The 16,019-nt window shown below is 47.6% G+C and overlaps 6 protein-coding genes across 6 annotated transcripts; 2 read left to right on the top strand and 4 right to left on the bottom strand.

Moving 5' to 3' along the window:
• Positions 1-3,993: 3,993 nt before the first annotated feature.
• DEU56DRAFT_912362 (uncharacterized protein) lies at positions 3,994-5,615 on the top strand (the record flags this gene model as incomplete). The annotated part of the gene is made up of 8 exons (XM_041357390.1): positions 3,994-4,205; positions 4,262-4,393; positions 4,451-4,559; positions 4,619-4,809; positions 4,863-4,995; positions 5,044-5,235; positions 5,291-5,445; positions 5,495-5,615. 8 exons carry the CDS (start codon positions 3,994-3,996, stop codon positions 5,613-5,615), a joined length of 1,245 nt encoding a protein of 414 aa, XP_041208811.1.
• A 1,899-nt stretch (positions 5,616-7,514) lies between these two features.
• DEU56DRAFT_801995 (uncharacterized protein) lies at positions 7,515-8,168 on the bottom strand. The gene has a single exon (XM_041353169.1). The coding sequence runs from the start codon at positions 7,848-7,850 to the stop codon at positions 7,554-7,556; it is 297 nt and encodes a 98-aa protein (XP_041208810.1). The 5' UTR covers positions 7,851-8,168; the 3' UTR covers positions 7,515-7,553.
• A 640-nt stretch (positions 8,169-8,808) lies between these two features.
• DEU56DRAFT_335915 (Cerato-platanin) lies at positions 8,809-9,479 on the bottom strand. The gene is made up of 2 exons (XM_041345731.1): positions 8,907-9,479; positions 8,809-8,853 (listed from the first exon to the last, which is right to left on the bottom strand). The coding sequence occupies exon 1, from the start codon at positions 9,343-9,345 to the stop codon at positions 8,920-8,922; it is 426 nt and encodes a 141-aa protein (XP_041208809.1). The 5' UTR covers positions 9,346-9,479; the 3' UTR covers positions 8,809-8,853; positions 8,907-8,919.
• A 540-nt stretch (positions 9,480-10,019) lies between these two features.
• On the bottom strand, positions 10,020-11,383 carry DEU56DRAFT_755793 (uncharacterized protein; the record flags this gene model as incomplete). Its single annotated transcript, XM_041349950.1, has 8 exons — positions 10,020-10,081; positions 10,145-10,231; positions 10,443-10,467; positions 10,516-10,553; positions 10,623-10,657; positions 10,702-10,830; positions 11,141-11,230; positions 11,286-11,383. 8 exons carry the CDS (start codon positions 11,381-11,383, stop codon positions 10,020-10,022), a joined length of 564 nt encoding a protein of 187 aa, XP_041208808.1.
• A 1,295-nt stretch (positions 11,384-12,678) lies between these two features.
• DEU56DRAFT_736262 (uncharacterized protein) lies at positions 12,679-14,028 on the top strand (the record flags this gene model as incomplete). Its single annotated transcript, XM_041348497.1, has 2 exons — positions 12,679-13,743; positions 13,789-14,028. 2 exons carry the CDS (start codon positions 12,679-12,681, stop codon positions 14,026-14,028), a joined length of 1,305 nt encoding a protein of 434 aa, XP_041208807.1.
• Positions 14,029-14,131: 103 nt separating this feature from the next.
• On the bottom strand, positions 14,132-15,895 carry DEU56DRAFT_335891 (uncharacterized protein). Its single transcript, XM_041345730.1, has 2 exons — positions 15,740-15,895; positions 14,132-15,673 (listed from the first exon to the last, which is right to left on the bottom strand). Exon 2 carries the CDS (start codon positions 15,487-15,489, stop codon positions 14,236-14,238), a length of 1,254 nt encoding a protein of 417 aa, XP_041208806.1. The 5' UTR covers positions 15,490-15,673; positions 15,740-15,895; the 3' UTR covers positions 14,132-14,235.
• Between the last annotated feature and the right edge of the window lie 124 nt (positions 15,896-16,019).

The raw sequence follows: 16,019 nt of genomic DNA, 5'->3' as shown, positions 1-16,019 counted from the left end.
GCACTTTGATTGCATGTTTATCGATCGCCGTGGACATTAACTCCCCCACCAGCTTCCCGATAAAATCAAAGATATCCTCGGTAGCCTGCCTCGAGTATCAAAAACGGGCATGGCCTCCCTTCACACCCACTGCCGCAGGGAGTTGTTTCATGCGTGCTGGAAAATATTACTGGACGAAGAATTTGTTTACGCGTATCAACACGGTTTTGTTCTGAAATGCGCTGATGGAGTGATGCGGAGAGTATACCCTCGGATCTTCACGTATTCTGCTGATTATCCGGAGAAGTACGTTTTTTATTGCGTAGTTAACAACATGGCTCATGAATCTCCAGGGTTCTAATCGCGACTATAAAGGATATGGGCTTGTGTCCATGCCCTCGCTGCCTCGTACCGAAAGGCTTGTTTGGTTGTCTTGGTCTCGTGAGGGATATGAAAAGCCGCCTTACCAACCTTCGAGTATATGCTACGGCCAAGGTCATCAAAGCTCGCGAGTTTATCTATCGATTGGGAAATACTGTAGATAGTGCCAAGATTGAAGACACCCTCGGAGAAGGCTCGTGGGTGCCTATTCTGGTAAGCGAGACTGATTCCACACGAGTACGATTGGCTCAAACCAGCGTTCCCAGAATCAGTTCGTTAATAAACTTGGAGCGCTCAGGCCTCGATCCATTTCGTATGCTCGTTGTCGACATCATGCACGAGTGCGAATTAGGGACCTGGAAGGGTCTATTTACGCACCTTCTGAGACTTCTTTATGTCCTTCCTGGGGGTGCTCAAATCGTTGTGACCCTCGACACCAGGTATACAGAATTATTGATTTGTATAGAGTATTATTACCTACTAACAAATCATTAATTTCTCATTCTTACCCTAGATTTCGTGAAGTCCCGACATTCGGTAACGGGGTAATACGCAAGTTTTCCAACAATACCTCCGAGATGAAAAAGCTGGCCGCTCGTGACTTTGAAGACATTTTACAGGTTCAGTCGTGTTTTTTTTTAAAATTTAATAGAATGCTCGCTAACATACCTACTAGTGTGCTATTCCGGTTTTCGAAGGACTGTTTCTTCCCGACGACGATGCGGCTATCCAGTCTCTTCTATATCAATTTGCGCAGTGGCACGCAGCTCGCTAAGCTCAGAATACACTCCGACTCCACCTTGGTTTTTCTTGACGATACCTTCAAGAAACTCTCTCGAAGGTTGCGGAAGTTTCAGGCTCATACATGTGCTGCTTTCAACACGGTGGAGCTACCAAAGGAGAAATCAGCTCGTCAAAGAAGGTTCGCGAAGCGCTCGGAAACTGGTAACGCTCTCCCGGAATCAAGTAGGGCGAGGGGGAAGAAGTTTAATTTAAATACCTATAAGCTTCACGCCATGGGAGACTATGTTAGAACTATCAGGTTCTTCGGGACCACGGACTCCTTTTCCACCCAAATCGTGCGTATCGGCTGCATCCTATGAATACAGATCTGAAGCTTGGCACAGGGAGAACTTGCACACCGAGCTCTAAAGGCTTTCTATCCGCTGACCAGCAAGCTTGACACCCCCGCGCAGCTAGCCAAACATGAGCGCAGGCGTCGTGTGCTACGGCGTGTGGCAGAAGCAGGGGGTACATCCACATCTACCAGTCTATCTCCAGTTGATGCCCCCTCCTCCGGAAAGCATCACCATATTGCGATCAGTCAGAACAATCCAGTCGCTTTGTTTACGTTCCTTCGAGACCACGCTGATGATCCAGCTCTCAAAGTAGCAGTAATGTCACATTTTTTCAATGCACCGTACTCACGAATGGTTATCAGAACTTTATACCGAAACTCAAGGACCACGTTCTTTATAGACTGCGCAAGCTCGATATCAGCTACTGCGACCACATGTTCACGGACGAAGAGCGAAACTCGGTTATCATTCCTAACGACACAATCTACGCTGTTCAGACCATGCAAGTTCATTACACTACATATGACATGAGGCGCGAGTACGATACAATTAACCCTAGAACGCACGCAGACGTCATGGTACTCTCAGGGGAGACAACGCCTACCCACCCATATTGGTATGCCCGCGTGTTGGCCATCTATCATATGGAAACATGGCTAAACAACGGAGGCATGCTTGTGAAGCATCACCTTGATGTTCTTTGGGTTAGATGGCTGGCCCCGCTGAGGAACTATAAATCTGGTATGAAATATGCTCGTCTTCCAAGGGTGGCCTTTGTGGATCAGTCGGACACGGACGCATTTGGATTTCTTGACCCGGGGCAGGTGATTCGAGGAGCGCATCTAATCCCGGCCTTTGATTCGGGGCGTGGCGTTAGCTCGCTTCGAGGTGGAAAGTCATTGGCACGTCCCGATGGAGCGCTAGATGACTGGGAGGCATATTGTGTGGGTATGTGAGTGTAAATACCCGTTCATACCGCAGTCCTGCTCCTAACCACTAAATCAGTTTCGTGGATCGAGATATGTTTATGCGGTATACACACTTCGGTGTGGGACACCCAGCAATGTTACGCAGGATAGCTAGAGACTCTCTCGGAAACGAGTCACCATCCAGCATCATAGACGCCGCAAGCAACAGCAACATCGATACGCTCGAGGTGGACCCGGATATTGGCTACGGAGAGGATGGTGACGGTGAGGGCTATGAAGGATGCGGTGATGAAGAGGAAGCGAGCGATGAAGAGTTTAGTGACGAGGAATTGGAAGATGAAGATGAAGACGAGGTAAATGAAAACGATGTGCCCGAGGTTGAGGACGAGTTTGATGACCTCCCGTCTTTTTAAATTCCCTATTGACACGATATATGTGGCATTGTTTGAAGATTAACCTTCCCATCCCCCCAGAAATATATTATGACAGTGATATTCTAGCTACTAGTACTGTGACTCAGAACGTCGAACTTCGATAGCCAATGTCACATGATTTGAAACATTTAGCATTATGCACTACCACTACCACCAGGCAAGTGAGTAACTGTTTGGTCGTTGGGAAGATACATCATAATAGTGATAGCACAGATCACCTGTGCCAAGGATACGATTTGCATCTGTCTTGACTCCGAAGCCTGCCAGTGGGCCCGAGACGGCGCCAATTTCAAACGGTCGAGTCCTTCGACTCCTCATCGTGACCCAGAACCATCAAACTCTTTCCCAGCACATCGACTTTACCGACTCGGATGTCCAGACTCTCAGGAGCCTGGACTCATTGTGTAGAAACAGAAGGCATATAACCTGTTGCTTGGTAAATACGTCATTCAGTGAGTGTATTTACTATTTCCGCGGTGTCGACTTTGGCTGAGAAATCCGAGTCATCAGGTATAGCTTTATTTCACGGCTCCTGCCGGTGCGCATGATTTCACCTTCGTCATTATGGTTGATCGGGAGAGGCCGCCGCTGTCTTGAAATCACATTGAGCCAGCGACGGCACCGTGACATTGCTACCGCTGTCATATCCTGAACTCCATTCTTCTAGTGACAACCTCAACGGCACGTACTGCGGCTGCTGTCATTTGGTGGCTAGTCAGATCGTGCAATCGCTCTTTTCGACTCCCAGGAACCATGTTCTTACCAACACCTCGGTGTTGCGCTTGTGCACAAGATCTCGAATGTTCCACGGACAAAATCAACAAGCTGATTCATATAGAGGCAACTAAACGACTCTTGCTCGAGCTCGCGGTCATCGCAACTCAGGCTCATCGGAAGATGGTCTTCGGCAATGTCTGTCCCATTCAATCACATAACAAGTTACGCGAGAGTTGGAGCCGGATTAGTACGTGACTTTCCTGTCCATTTTAAGCAACTCGCAAGCTGAAGCATGCAACCTACTAGTACAGGGTCCACGTTCCTGTTATTTTGGCTGACTTGCTTAAACGGTCATTGAGTAGGGACACCAGTATAAAAGGGTACTGGTTAAGTTTCATTCCCCCGTCTTGCGTCTTCTTACTCCTTGTCTGCTTTTTGAACAGTTTTCCTCCCCCTCCGAGCTCCTCTTCATCAATGTCGCTCGTGTTGGAGGGCAGCACATCGATCTCTGGCAGCACATCACTCATGAGCGTCGACGGCCAGCAGAACGACGACCACGACCTACACCGACCTTTAGGACCATCCCAACCTGAGACAACATTCGCACAGGCTCGGCAGAGACGGAAGATCGCCGAACTTGAGGGAAAGCTAGAGGCTCTCGAGTCAGGGCGTGCAATCAAGGAAAAGTAGGAACCCCGTCATTTTTGTATGCATTGAGTCGACTTCACTCACCATCTGACAGGCAAACAAATTATTATATAGCTCAGGGACGAGGGCTAAGGCGCATTGTCACTTTGTTCGATAGTATCGAGCAACTAGTCGCCGAAAACGATCGAAGGTATGATGACGATAGTGAGGAGGATGCTACTCTCGAGTGAGTTTTCACCCTTGGTTTGCCATGACGAGTGTACTCATTGGTTTCTTTATGTAGCCAAGATCGGCTGCTGTCAGGGTACCACACCCTATTGAGAACCCTACCATGGTTTTTGAAGAAAGCCTCAGACATAGAGCCCAACGACTTTGCGCGCATGCTGAAAATGGTATGTTTTACCGCTATCCGGGTCAATGATCAGCTTCACGATCTCGAGACTTTGTTAAGCTTAGGCAAGGGGCTGACGGTGCCCGGGGAGATGACACATCGAAGCTAAAGACTCTTGTCGCGGACTGGGTCAATCGCGCACTCAACCCAAATCCTTCAATCGATCCCGATGATAAACATTGCCGCGGGTTCATCAATGACGCATGTGGCAGGTTACTTTGCCCGGCTGAACTTGACTGGAACATCCCAGCGTATGTAATGAACATCGTATCTTACGCAACTCTAACTTTTCGCCAGTGTAAAGGCAGGGATTCGAGATCGATCCGAGGGCTACATTCGTGACGGACCTTTCTTTCCCGGCGTTTTTGTATGAAAATTACACTGCTAATCCTGACAATTTGGAGGAAGGTATTTTCAAGGGAAAAATTTTGCTGCAGGTTCGTCGCACCCGGGTTGCCCGACGATGATCTCACATTGTTTTGCAGGCCTACAAAGCTGTATTTACATCTCCCTCCTCAGCGAAGGATGTCGAATGTGACGGTGATGGCGCGGATGTAATTGCGAACAACCGACGCGCTAAGAAGGCATTCTCGGACATCAAGGTTAAGAAGCATGTCGCCCAAATCATCAAGATGGATAAAGTGACTGCTCGCTCGATTGCATACATTGCTTGTCAAGTAAGTGTGTTTTATTGTAACGTTTGTTGTAATTAAATGATGAATACGCTTACAGGTGCGATTCGCGCTTTCATCTATTACCTCGTGGCGGTCGGTCGATGGTGACTTTGACTACATTAAATTCTGGCAGACCATAGTAGACTTCTTTGAAAAGCCTCCTGGTCGAGAAGCGCAGCGCGGGGTCAACCGACTTCTCGAGTGGTGGACAAGGTGTGTCATTTACGTTGCCGAGAAGCCTCAGCTAAACCCTTGTTTTAAGAAAAGTTTTCGGAAGAAATCGCCGTAATGAGCTCAGCGACGCGGCAAAGGCTAACATGTCAGTAAACGCTCTTGCAAGGCAGAGGGCACAGCGTGACGATATCACTTTTGATTCACCCTAGCTACCTATTAATATTCTACTATACTATTTTCAAGCGATCACTGGCCTCCACACGTAATTTTACCGAGTAGTTTACTTTGAATATCATCTTTGTTCTTGGTTTTAAAAGCCTGAATGCATGGAAACACAAGCGCGCCGCTCATGACGATATCTGTGGTTTTTAATACAATTGCTGATGGGACAATTTCAGTTCCAAATTGTACATTCACCCACGTGGATCAGTCGTTTGCGTGTACTAGGAAATGTATTGCGAGCATAGCAATCTCGTGGGATTAAAAGACGCCTTAACTTTGAAGTCTCTTGCTGCTGGATCAAGAACCTAAATTGTGAAGTCCTGAATGTCCCCGTCAAGAATTTCACTGGTGGTATACGAAGAAAAATAAGTATGTTCACGCACGGCGCAATGCGCCATACGCTTGTCGAATGGTAAGTAACATACATCAAATGGTCATTTGATATCTGAAAGAGATGGCATCAAAGTCGGAAGCTATACATACATGCCATTGTCGGTTACTGGGAGGACACACGACTGTCACTTGGAAGCTACTAGCACTGTCTCTGACTTGGATAATTATGGCATGATCAATGGGAACGAAGCTTCAACGCATAAATTTCAAGTGAGTTCACCAAACAAAAAGACCATCTATACATGGCCAAGTATACACGAAGGCTGTTGAATGGTAAGCAACGAAGCTTCAACGCATAAATTTCAAGTGGGTTCACTAAACAAAAAGACCATCTATACATGGCCAAGTATACACGAAGGCTGTTGAATGGTAAGCGAAGTACCGTGGTGAAGTCAAGGTACATTGCTGCAACGATACGATGTCCGAGTACGGTCTAGCTCCTCTGGACGCAGTCGCAAGCGGTATACCACTGTTAGCCATTAGACACGCAGAAAAGGTCGCCTGAAGACTCAACATATGACACAATTTGATGTGTCGCCCGCTTGCAGGACATAACCAATTGTAGTGCGAAAAGACGCGCGGGCCGATGATGCGTGACAATACTATCAAAAAATTAAGATTGGTCAATGGGGCACCATTCAAACTCCAGTTCGCAGACCCACCTGCTTGTGCTTGGATATGCTAGATAAACGAAAGACAGCGTGATCATAGCAATCCGTATATTTTCTAGTTGTCGCGCTAATCACAAGACAGAAGCACGAAATTGTGAGATGAACGCCATGGGAAAATGTACCGAATTCAAAGTCCCGCCGATGATACTTCAGACGGTCGAGTAGAGGTACACGACTTTGTCAATCGATAACACAGTCGCGGCATCGGGAAGATAAGTAACTGGGGTCCCGAATCGATGCATAATGAATGTCTCTTGTAGCGCGAAAAGAAACGCGGTGTGCCGACGCCGTAGCACTAGATATAAGATGGTCAATGATATGTGCTTGGTACGCAACGCACGAATAATGAAGGCTGTGCTCAATCTATAGCTTGTTTATGCGCATTGCGCAATGGGAAATAATGTTCACACGCTTGCTCAGATGAACACATCCTCGTTATGTGCAATTTACGAACCTTGAATCCTTTCATGGAGGATTCACTTATAATAGAAGAAAATCAGCCTTCAAAAGGGCTGGCATCGACATTTGAAGCAGGGCGCAAACTTACGGTTGTTCGTTCGGATTAGACTATCCTCGATGTCTGCAACATACGAACCTTAGATCTTAGCTTCAAAATTGTAGACCTTACTTCTGCTGTCGCAATTTTAATTCGTCTAGATCTTAGCTTCAAAATTGTGGACCTTACTTCTGCTGTCGCCATTTTAATTCGTCTAGGTCAATTGTCAACTTTTACTGCACCTTTCCTTCAAATCTGAGTTTGAGTGATGTTACCACCTTTTCCCGATCATACAATTCTGTAAGAAAATCAGTGTCATTTACAAGGCCAAACATAGCGATTTAATCCACGATAGCAGGATTGTGCTAGTTCTTGTGATTATGTACTATATATTGTGATATATGACCTTCTACTTTCTTCACCAGTTCACTGATGAACATGCATGTAATCGCGAGTTCCACTACGAAGGTGGTGAGAACGAGAGCATCATGAAAAGGATACGTGTAATGGTGATGTGAGCTGCGAGGCCCGTGGTGAGAAGATATACGACACAAGAACCAGCTGGAGGTAAACCAAAGAGCACCGGGCAAGAGCAAGAAAACGGAAGACTGAATTGGGGCAAAGCGAAGAGTAGGAGCTAACATGAGAGGTTCCAGCATCATACATGGCACTGAATTGAGGGGGATATTGGACTCAGGTCTACCGTGGTGTTACAATGGTTGTCCGCGTCAAGGACCTCTTCGATAGTCGGGCTCAAGAGACGTAACAGGAAGAGTGTGAGGACTGCAAATGAGTTCCATGAATTTGCATTCAACTCGTTATACCAGAGAAGCAGACTGAGACTCACAAAGCTACTTAGGGGGCGCACATAATGAAGTTCGTCTTGGACACCCACAGGCCTGGAGCCTTCGGTCGCAAATCGTAGTCATTGGATGGCCTATTGACCATTTCCGTGGTCCACTTCATCCACTCCAACGCAAAAAAAAATGGGAGAAGTGTTCAGTACAGCGGTATAATTTCCGCTGCAGAGGCCTGGGAATGCGAGCAATCGTAGTCGGTGGGATAATAACAGGGGTCTTCAGAGTTCAGAACGTTCAAGCTTCAGGTCTGCGAACTTGTTTGATGAGAGGAAATTAACACGCTTTCCCACGATTAACGACCGCTCATGCTGACTAGCGCTGACTTGTCTACTTTGATATTGATCATGAGCGCTTCCACCAGCTTTGCAGCCAATCATCCTAGTGCGCGCGTGCCTAATATGAATTTCCCTCCATTATGGTTCTCGTATTATCCAGCAGTGTGATACATGTACCGCAAGGGATCTGCGTGCCCAAATGTGCTCACAGATCACATGGTCGCTACGCGTCAGTGGGCGGAATTTGCACTGTGAGCACTGAGGACGAGAGGTTGAAAACACATGCGGAGGATGCAGGCGCTGAATGTGTGCGTTTCAATATCTACAATTGTTCCGTGACACCGACAAGTCCGCGACACTATGTAAACCGTGACAATGCAAGTATGTACAAAGTCGACAAGTCCAACAAAAACGTAGCGTACACGTAGAAGTATTGACAGCAAGAGTCCGTACTACTAGTCTTTGTATTCAATTTTGATATGCGATTCAAATCCACTGGAACTGTGCCAAGTCCGAAGTCCCAACATTTCCTGAAAGGAGAATGTTCAATGAAGGCATAACTGACTTGAGACGGCATACATACCAACAGGATGCATCTACAAGCCACAAAATGATGCATTCACTTGGGTTGCCGTAACATCCACCCTTCCCAACTCCACAGCCAGATTACCAGTCAAGGTGTTCATCGCCGTCTCTGAAACGGTGAAGCCGTTTGTGGATACGTCCACCGCGAGGATAGCAACGGATTTAGTTCCGTAAGTGACATTATAGCAGGATCCGCATGCAGCAGAATTGTAGCCCGTCACGGTGTAGACACCGCCAACGTTAGGGAACGTGGGAAGTGATCCGAGAGTTGTATATCCCTTTGTCTCAAGCCCATTCGTACCGTCTGAGCAAGCAACGCTTGAAAGGGAGAGGGAGGCGTCATCATAATTGTTGTCATATGAAAGAGTTTCCGTGGTTTGCGCCAAAGCGGAAAGGACAAAGGCGGAGATGGAGAAGATGACGGATGAAACTTTCATGATGTAAAGCACTTTGCTTGTAGGTTGTATGAGGTATAGGAGTATGAGTGAGGAATGGATGAGCTCAAAGTTGAGGCGTGAGGTGCAGTTTTCTTTTCAAAGTCGCCTCCTTTAATGCGCTGGTGCTTCGACTTCTCGGTTGGATAGATGCACCCTGAAACATCAGTACATGTGACCCTACGGTGTTTCCAGAGAATCGTGGCACTCGGGAAGTCATGACCGCGTCATTTAGGTCATTAATGATCTATTCGCGTTGGGAACGTCAGCGATGGTCAATGCGGAAATCAAATATACGCGCGTCGCGCGAGTGAAATGGAGCGAGTGTAATGGAAGACTGAGCTTTAGGGATTCATCTTCCGATCGGCATGGGAACCAGTGTCTGGTCTGCTTGCCGGTCCAACTTGGATCGCGTCTTATGGCTTAGCGGAAATAATGGAATCTAAAATGCCACGTTCACTGATTGAGGGAACACGATGCAGAAAAAATACGGCTTGACCGGGAGGTGGGTGACGTTAAACTACACATGTGGCGTCGCTAAGACAGTTAAAAAAAGGCGAGCATTAACAGACAAATACATACAGACCTCGCATTGTGGCGGGAGCCTGCTGCGGCGCTGTCAGACAGTCAGACAGAGGCAAAGTCTAGTGGCTATGTATATCAACACACGGAACAACCTAGTAGCCCCCGGTAGTTGATCTTGTACGCATTAGGAACAGGCGAACAGCCTTCCGGGCACCTGGACCCGACAAATCATATGGTATGAGATGGTTTGCACAGGAAATTTATAACCATTACTCACAAGCTCCGAGTTGTTCAACCTTGACCCAAGCAATTGCTCGCACGACATGCATCAGGGAAAAGCTCCCATGCGAAATTTGCAGAATTACTTGGTTTTAGTCAACTTTCTCAACTTTATCACATATTATTACAGAAAGATACATATTCACGGAAAATATGGATGCATATTTACCTACATCGAAGTAAGTATATACAATACATGTCTTTTAAGGCATTTTAAAAAAAACAAGGGGGAAGCCTATAAACATCTAAGCTCGTCGATTTTGCGGGAACAGCTGCTCGCCACATCACGAACTCACTGTTTTTCATTGCTGGCTGTGTGTACTGAGTCGAGTGTTTCAGTTGCACAACATCGAAGTTTGTCACACTCACATTGCGGCGCCATATGACAAAATCTGCATGCTGCAAGACTATGGCGCTGGATCTGTTCAACTATTCTGCGCACGTAAAATTCACACACATACAGATGACACACACACCAGTCACTTGAGGGTGCAGGCGATGCTTGAGGTGGCTAGAGAGCAAGCAAGCAAAGTCAGTATGCGGACCCTCACTCACAGCCGATAAGCTCGTTGGAGAACATAAGACCAGGCATGAGACCGTGTTCCTTGAGCCAGAATATGGACACAAAGGGACTCAGAGCCCAAGAATATGCCTTCCACAGCAGTGAATGCGACCAAGCGTGACCTGGAACTCGTTGGAGAAATGTTCAATGAGGTTTTCATTGACAATGCCGCTCTGTCGGATGTAGCGAAGAAGGCGAGGATGTGTGAGGCAAAGCGATGCTTGTTGCCATTGAGACGCTTGTGTTTGTACACGTTTGAAATGTTCTGAAGTCCAACATTTGCACTTGTTTGTTTACTTCCCACATGCACTCACATGACTTTTGGTTCGAACTTCAACTTTCAAATTTCAACGTTCAACCACAACCAAACCATGAGCATCCACCAACCTTGGCCTTGTCGAACGTCTCCTTACAACGCATCCGTCCACGCACGTCTCTTTACAATGCATCCGTTCACGCCCAATGATCCACTCATCCGTGTCATCAAATAGGAAGTTAGTGTGTTCATTGTCGAGCTCGAGCCTTGCAGACTAACAATATCATATCACTTCTGTTGTCAGGATGTGAGTGTGCTCACCCTTCGTCAACACTAGTCAGTGTCTTGATCCTCTGGCGATTTTGAGGTTTGCTAACCACAGAAATCACTTTTCTGTTAAAGCTAGTCAGTGTGGCCATCCTTCAACGTTCAACCTCGAGCCTTGCTGACCGGAGCAATTGTTGTTATGGTGTAAGTGTATTCCTCTGTTGATGTCAAGCCTTGCTAACTGCTCCTTCGTGTCTAGTGATTTTTTTCATCTGTTGCTGCTATCCGCTCCTTTGTGTTCATTGTGATCTCCCCGTTCATTAGTAGTTATGTAGTATTGTGTATTGAGTCTGAATGACAATATAATTTGTTTCACCTTAGTCATTGTGATATCGCTTCTCAAGGAGGATCATCTATTATGAAGGTTTATTAATAATGCTGCACACTTTATTGCACTTTTGCCCACTTTATTCGAACGAAGGCGTCAGGGGGCTGTTGGTTAGTTCATAAATGTCACTAATGTGAAACATGATGATAAAACACAATAAAACTCGATAAAACACCATCATTTACACAAATTTGTCCCATTTCCCGGAAGAGGTTTTTCCTGATGTGAGATGTCCATCTACAGTGCGACTCGTACCTTGTATATTTACAGGTGAATGAACAGTGCTATATCGCATGCAGAAAATGCCCTTTTGGAGGGCCGGCTCAAGAATACTCTGCAGGCACTTGTGGTGAGTTGATGGCGCCTCTAGTTCTCATGGATGAGAGGTGTGTCCAACGAATGCCGGGTGCTGCTTTCTTACGCATGACGCATGCGAGGGTGAAGGGCACAGCAGATCATGTACAGATCAACGTTCGAGAAAGCACACGGCCTCTACGTCCTGGACTCAGAGTCAGTGGCCGATAAAAGCACGAGCGAAATTGAGGTGAGTGTATTGTTCGTCAATGACGGCACAAACAACAGGCGGCCCGCACCGTAGGACGACGGAGCAACTCGGGAGTTTCCTCCCTACTGCGGCTTCTCCCAGCCGATATATTTCATTAACAGGGTGAATGTCTGAATTTCATTGAGAAATCACATTTAAATGCGACCAGGTGCTGGTCAAACAAAGGATGAGGAGATACCAGAAAGGATGACGTTGAATGACTGACCGTCAATGGCATGTACGTACTATCCCTACTAGTTGCTGAACATTCATGCACGCCTATGCGTGTCGATATTCGTTGCAGAAGTTGTGGATTGGTGTGCAGTCTACACGATTCGTCGTTACGTTGCCCAAAACCTTCTCCTGTGGTTTCCAGAATCTCTGCAGGCCTTGGCAGGCTTGGGATGAAAATTTCCCACCAAGTTAGCGCCCAGAGGCTATGTAGGCTACCATTGATGTTGTTGTCGGCTATATTGAGGCAAAGAGGTCGTTTAACCGAAGCAACTCGTTGTAACATGATTCTGACAGGCACACCCACCTTTAACGTCCCAATCAACCAATCGAATTTCAATCTCAATACTTCTAACGTCGCTGGATTCTTCGGTGGAGATGAAGCAATCTCAGCGATGGCTACTGTCCATATCTATCGTGGAAGGCGCTGGTTAGGCTGGTATAATTCACCAGGAAGTTATACTGTCGCCAAAAAGTTTGGGCAGCTCGCTAACTCCAGATTCTGGGATGGTCTTTTCCCTGGTCCAAATCTCACACCCGCTGAGGTATTTGGGCTAGATGGAAAACCTGGCCCTCGTTATTGGGGTGTTTTCTCGGGCACAGATATGATTACCGGTCACCTGGCGTACCTCGTGATACAGAAGGCGAAAGAAGTTGAGAAAGTAGCGGAAGTGAAAGGCAGGGAGACTACACCTCTGTCCGTCACCATCCTCGATGTCGGAGACGTGGATCTGAAGCACTTGGATCAGGCGCCGATGATGAGTACCCATCATGCTCTCTTGGCTGCTATTCCCATCACCATCAGTCTCGCAACGTCTGCGATTTCTGCTGCTTCAGGAGATTGGCTAGCATTCGCCCTCATCATGCTAGGAGTTGTTTCAAGCGGCATATCTTGCCTTGTCATGGGCTCTGCTAAACTCGAATTTGCTTCCGTTAAGGAAGCCGCTCGGGGCGTGCCGCCTGCAGACGGGATGCTTCTGACGCGAAGCGATGTAGTAATCGTCAGAGGTGCAGAGAAAGACATCGATCCGATAACCAAGGGAAAATTTGTCCTGAGGATGGATGGGCACCCAGAGTATAGACGAATCGGACTCTGCTCGCTTCTCCTCCTTGCGCAGTTCCTTCTCCAACTCCTTCTCATCCCCCAGTCAACGACATTCGGGCAGATCATGTTCATCTCATCGCTTGCAGCCTCGTGGGCATATAACTCATTTCTGTCGTCACTGGAGCTGGAGAAGATACAAGTCGGTATCCTGTGGAAAGCGCTTCGTGAACCACGAACGTGGAAAATTGGACTCGATAACAGAGCAGCTCAAGCAGTTTTTGTATGTTTGGTCCTCAGTGATGGCGTCCCCTTGAGGCCCTCAAAAACTTCAAATCCTGTTGACTTCAAGCCAAAAGAGGTCTTGCAATGTTTCATCCCGAATGAAACAAGAGTATGGAATACGTGGAGAGATAAAGTCGCGAAAGAACTGGAAAAACACGAGGAAGAAAGGTCCTTCAACTTTAATGCCAGTGATCTGCAAGGGTTTACAGGTGATGAGAAGAAACTCCTGAATTCATTGCTTCAGGATGCCGACCATGCGCATAAAGGTTTCCTGAAACACTTGCAAGATATCAATCGGAGCCTATGATGTTTCCTTGTCATCCGAGAAATTAGTCTGTTGACCAGACTACTATACATACTCGTTGTAACATATGCTCGAGACTCGAGCTATATATTAGTCTTGTTCCATATATGAGTATTAAACTCAAACGAATGAATACGGGAGGGTGGCCTATTACCACGTTTACCTTGACTTCTGAAGCTGGATGACGCAATGCAACAAGCGTGTTGTAACTTATACCACCATCTCCCCCATTGCCTCCACGACCCCTGAGCCGATTTCACTCTTCCCCTGCGAGACCGTGGTTGACGCGCTCGCACTACGGGCCCTAGGAGTGAGAAAATCGACAGCAAGGCCAGACCCTGTGTGGATCATCGGTAGAACCTGCAACGTCTTCTCAACCTCTGGCACAAAGCCGACAGGATCGGCAACCTTGGGTGTAGCGCGCCCGCGTCGGAAATGATACTTGGGGCGTGTAAGCGTGACATTGGCATCAGATTGAGTACGCTTGAGCTTCGAGCCCTGCGCAGACGTTGTAAGGCTTGCTCTTTGTGAGTACGAACGGAGCATGCGGGTGGGCTGCGCTTTGGGCGACGATGCGAAGGGGAGGCGAATTACAAATTCGCGCGGGTGGGGATTGTGACCGGAGAGACGAGCGCTGCGTCGACGCTGTACATTCCCTTGAGTACTGGTCAGGGAGCTAATGACCTTGCTGCTGTCTGACCCAAGCAGGGGAGAGGCTGAGATGTCGATACTCTCGATGAGGCGTGAGCCTGACGCAGTAGGCACACATGCAGCAAGGGTATGGTCATTCTGTGGTGAAGCCCGCCTCCGCTTTCTCAAAGGTTCCTCATGCTCTTGTTCCTCCTTGAGCATTTCCAATCGCGGGCGACGCATGGCGAGTGGACTAGAAGGAATGGCAACTGATCGGTCGCCCGTTGCACTCGAGTCATTATCCACATCCCAGGATGTTTCATCCTCCAATACCGCACTCATGCTCTTTGTCCGTACCGCCCTAGGTGCGCCTGGAACGGGTGGGATTATATCTCCTGCCGTCTCTGCGCGTATCCCAGTCAAGACCTCTATCGCTCTCCGAATATCCGCATCCTCCACATCATCACCGCACGCAATCTGCAGTGCCTTTGGCAGACGTCCATTGATGCTTTGAGCAACCTGCACAAGTTCAGGGCGAGGCATGGTAACGAGGTCCTCATGGCAGCAGAATGGTGCATGTTGGAAAGATGTGATGATGATACTGTCGGTGGATGAAGACGTGGTCTGAAGGGCAACCGCGGGGGGAGGAGTGTAATAGAGGGGGCGACTGATCGGAAGCCTTTCGGTGTCCAGGGAGTGAGAACGTGGACGGGCACGCTTGCCGAGTTGAAGAGGAGAACGCAAGAGAGCAGTCACACGCCGAATAGGTGTCTGGGGTTTGGCGAGAGGGATGGAAGATACAGATATAGACAGAGATCTATCGGTGAGACGCATGTTAATCACAAACAAGAGGAAATTGTGGGATGTTAGGAAGAGCAGCCATGAAATATGACAACTGACTCAGTGGAGGCTGACTGAAACACCACGCTCCGGCAGCGATGATTGCAACCAGCCACCACTTCAAGTTTATTATACCCTCCAAGTCATCGACAAGATATTGGTATATTCTGAGCCTTCGCTGTTAGAAATTTGGAAAGATGCGATCAGCGCAGGAGCCCTCGATCTCAACAAAAAGCTCAGTCACCTGGATCCGGATACATCCAAATCTCGATTGAAGCCGTTGGACGATAGCCCAGTCAGCTACTGGTGTTTTTCAACCTGCCTGCCGCTACTAGCTAGTGTTGGTTCCGAAGCACGTTGACCACTCGAATTCCACGCGTACCTACAAAATACAATAAGTCGGCCTTTATTATTATCAACGTTGCGATTCGACGAACGTCGCGCAATGCGAAGAGATAAAAATCACGTGACCGCGTTGTGGACGTCAAATTCTCGCACTTGAAAACAATCCAGACCGTACACTG

The sequence above is a fragment of the Suillus clintonianus genome (genome assembly GCF_016758775.1).
Source record: "Suillus clintonianus strain FC179 chromosome Unknown DEU56scaffold_32, whole genome shotgun sequence".
Taxonomy (NCBI): Eukaryota; Fungi; Basidiomycota; class Agaricomycetes; order Boletales; family Suillaceae; genus Suillus; species Suillus clintonianus.
Note: the sequence above shows the minus strand (reverse complement) of the source record. Positions and strands in the feature narration are given on the sequence as shown.

Excerpts from the sequence above, each read along its gene's own strand:
- DEU56DRAFT_801995 (XM_041353169.1), bottom strand. The coding sequence starts at position 7,850 with ATGATGCTGGAACCTCTCATGTTAGCTCCTACTCTTCGCTTTGCCCCA.
- DEU56DRAFT_335915 (XM_041345731.1), bottom strand. The coding sequence starts at position 9,345 with ATGAAAGTTTCATCCGTCATCTTCTCCATCTCCGCCTTTGTCCTTTCC.
- DEU56DRAFT_335891 (XM_041345730.1), bottom strand. The coding sequence starts at position 15,489 with ATGCGTCTCACCGATAGATCTCTGTCTATATCTGTATCTTCCATCCCT.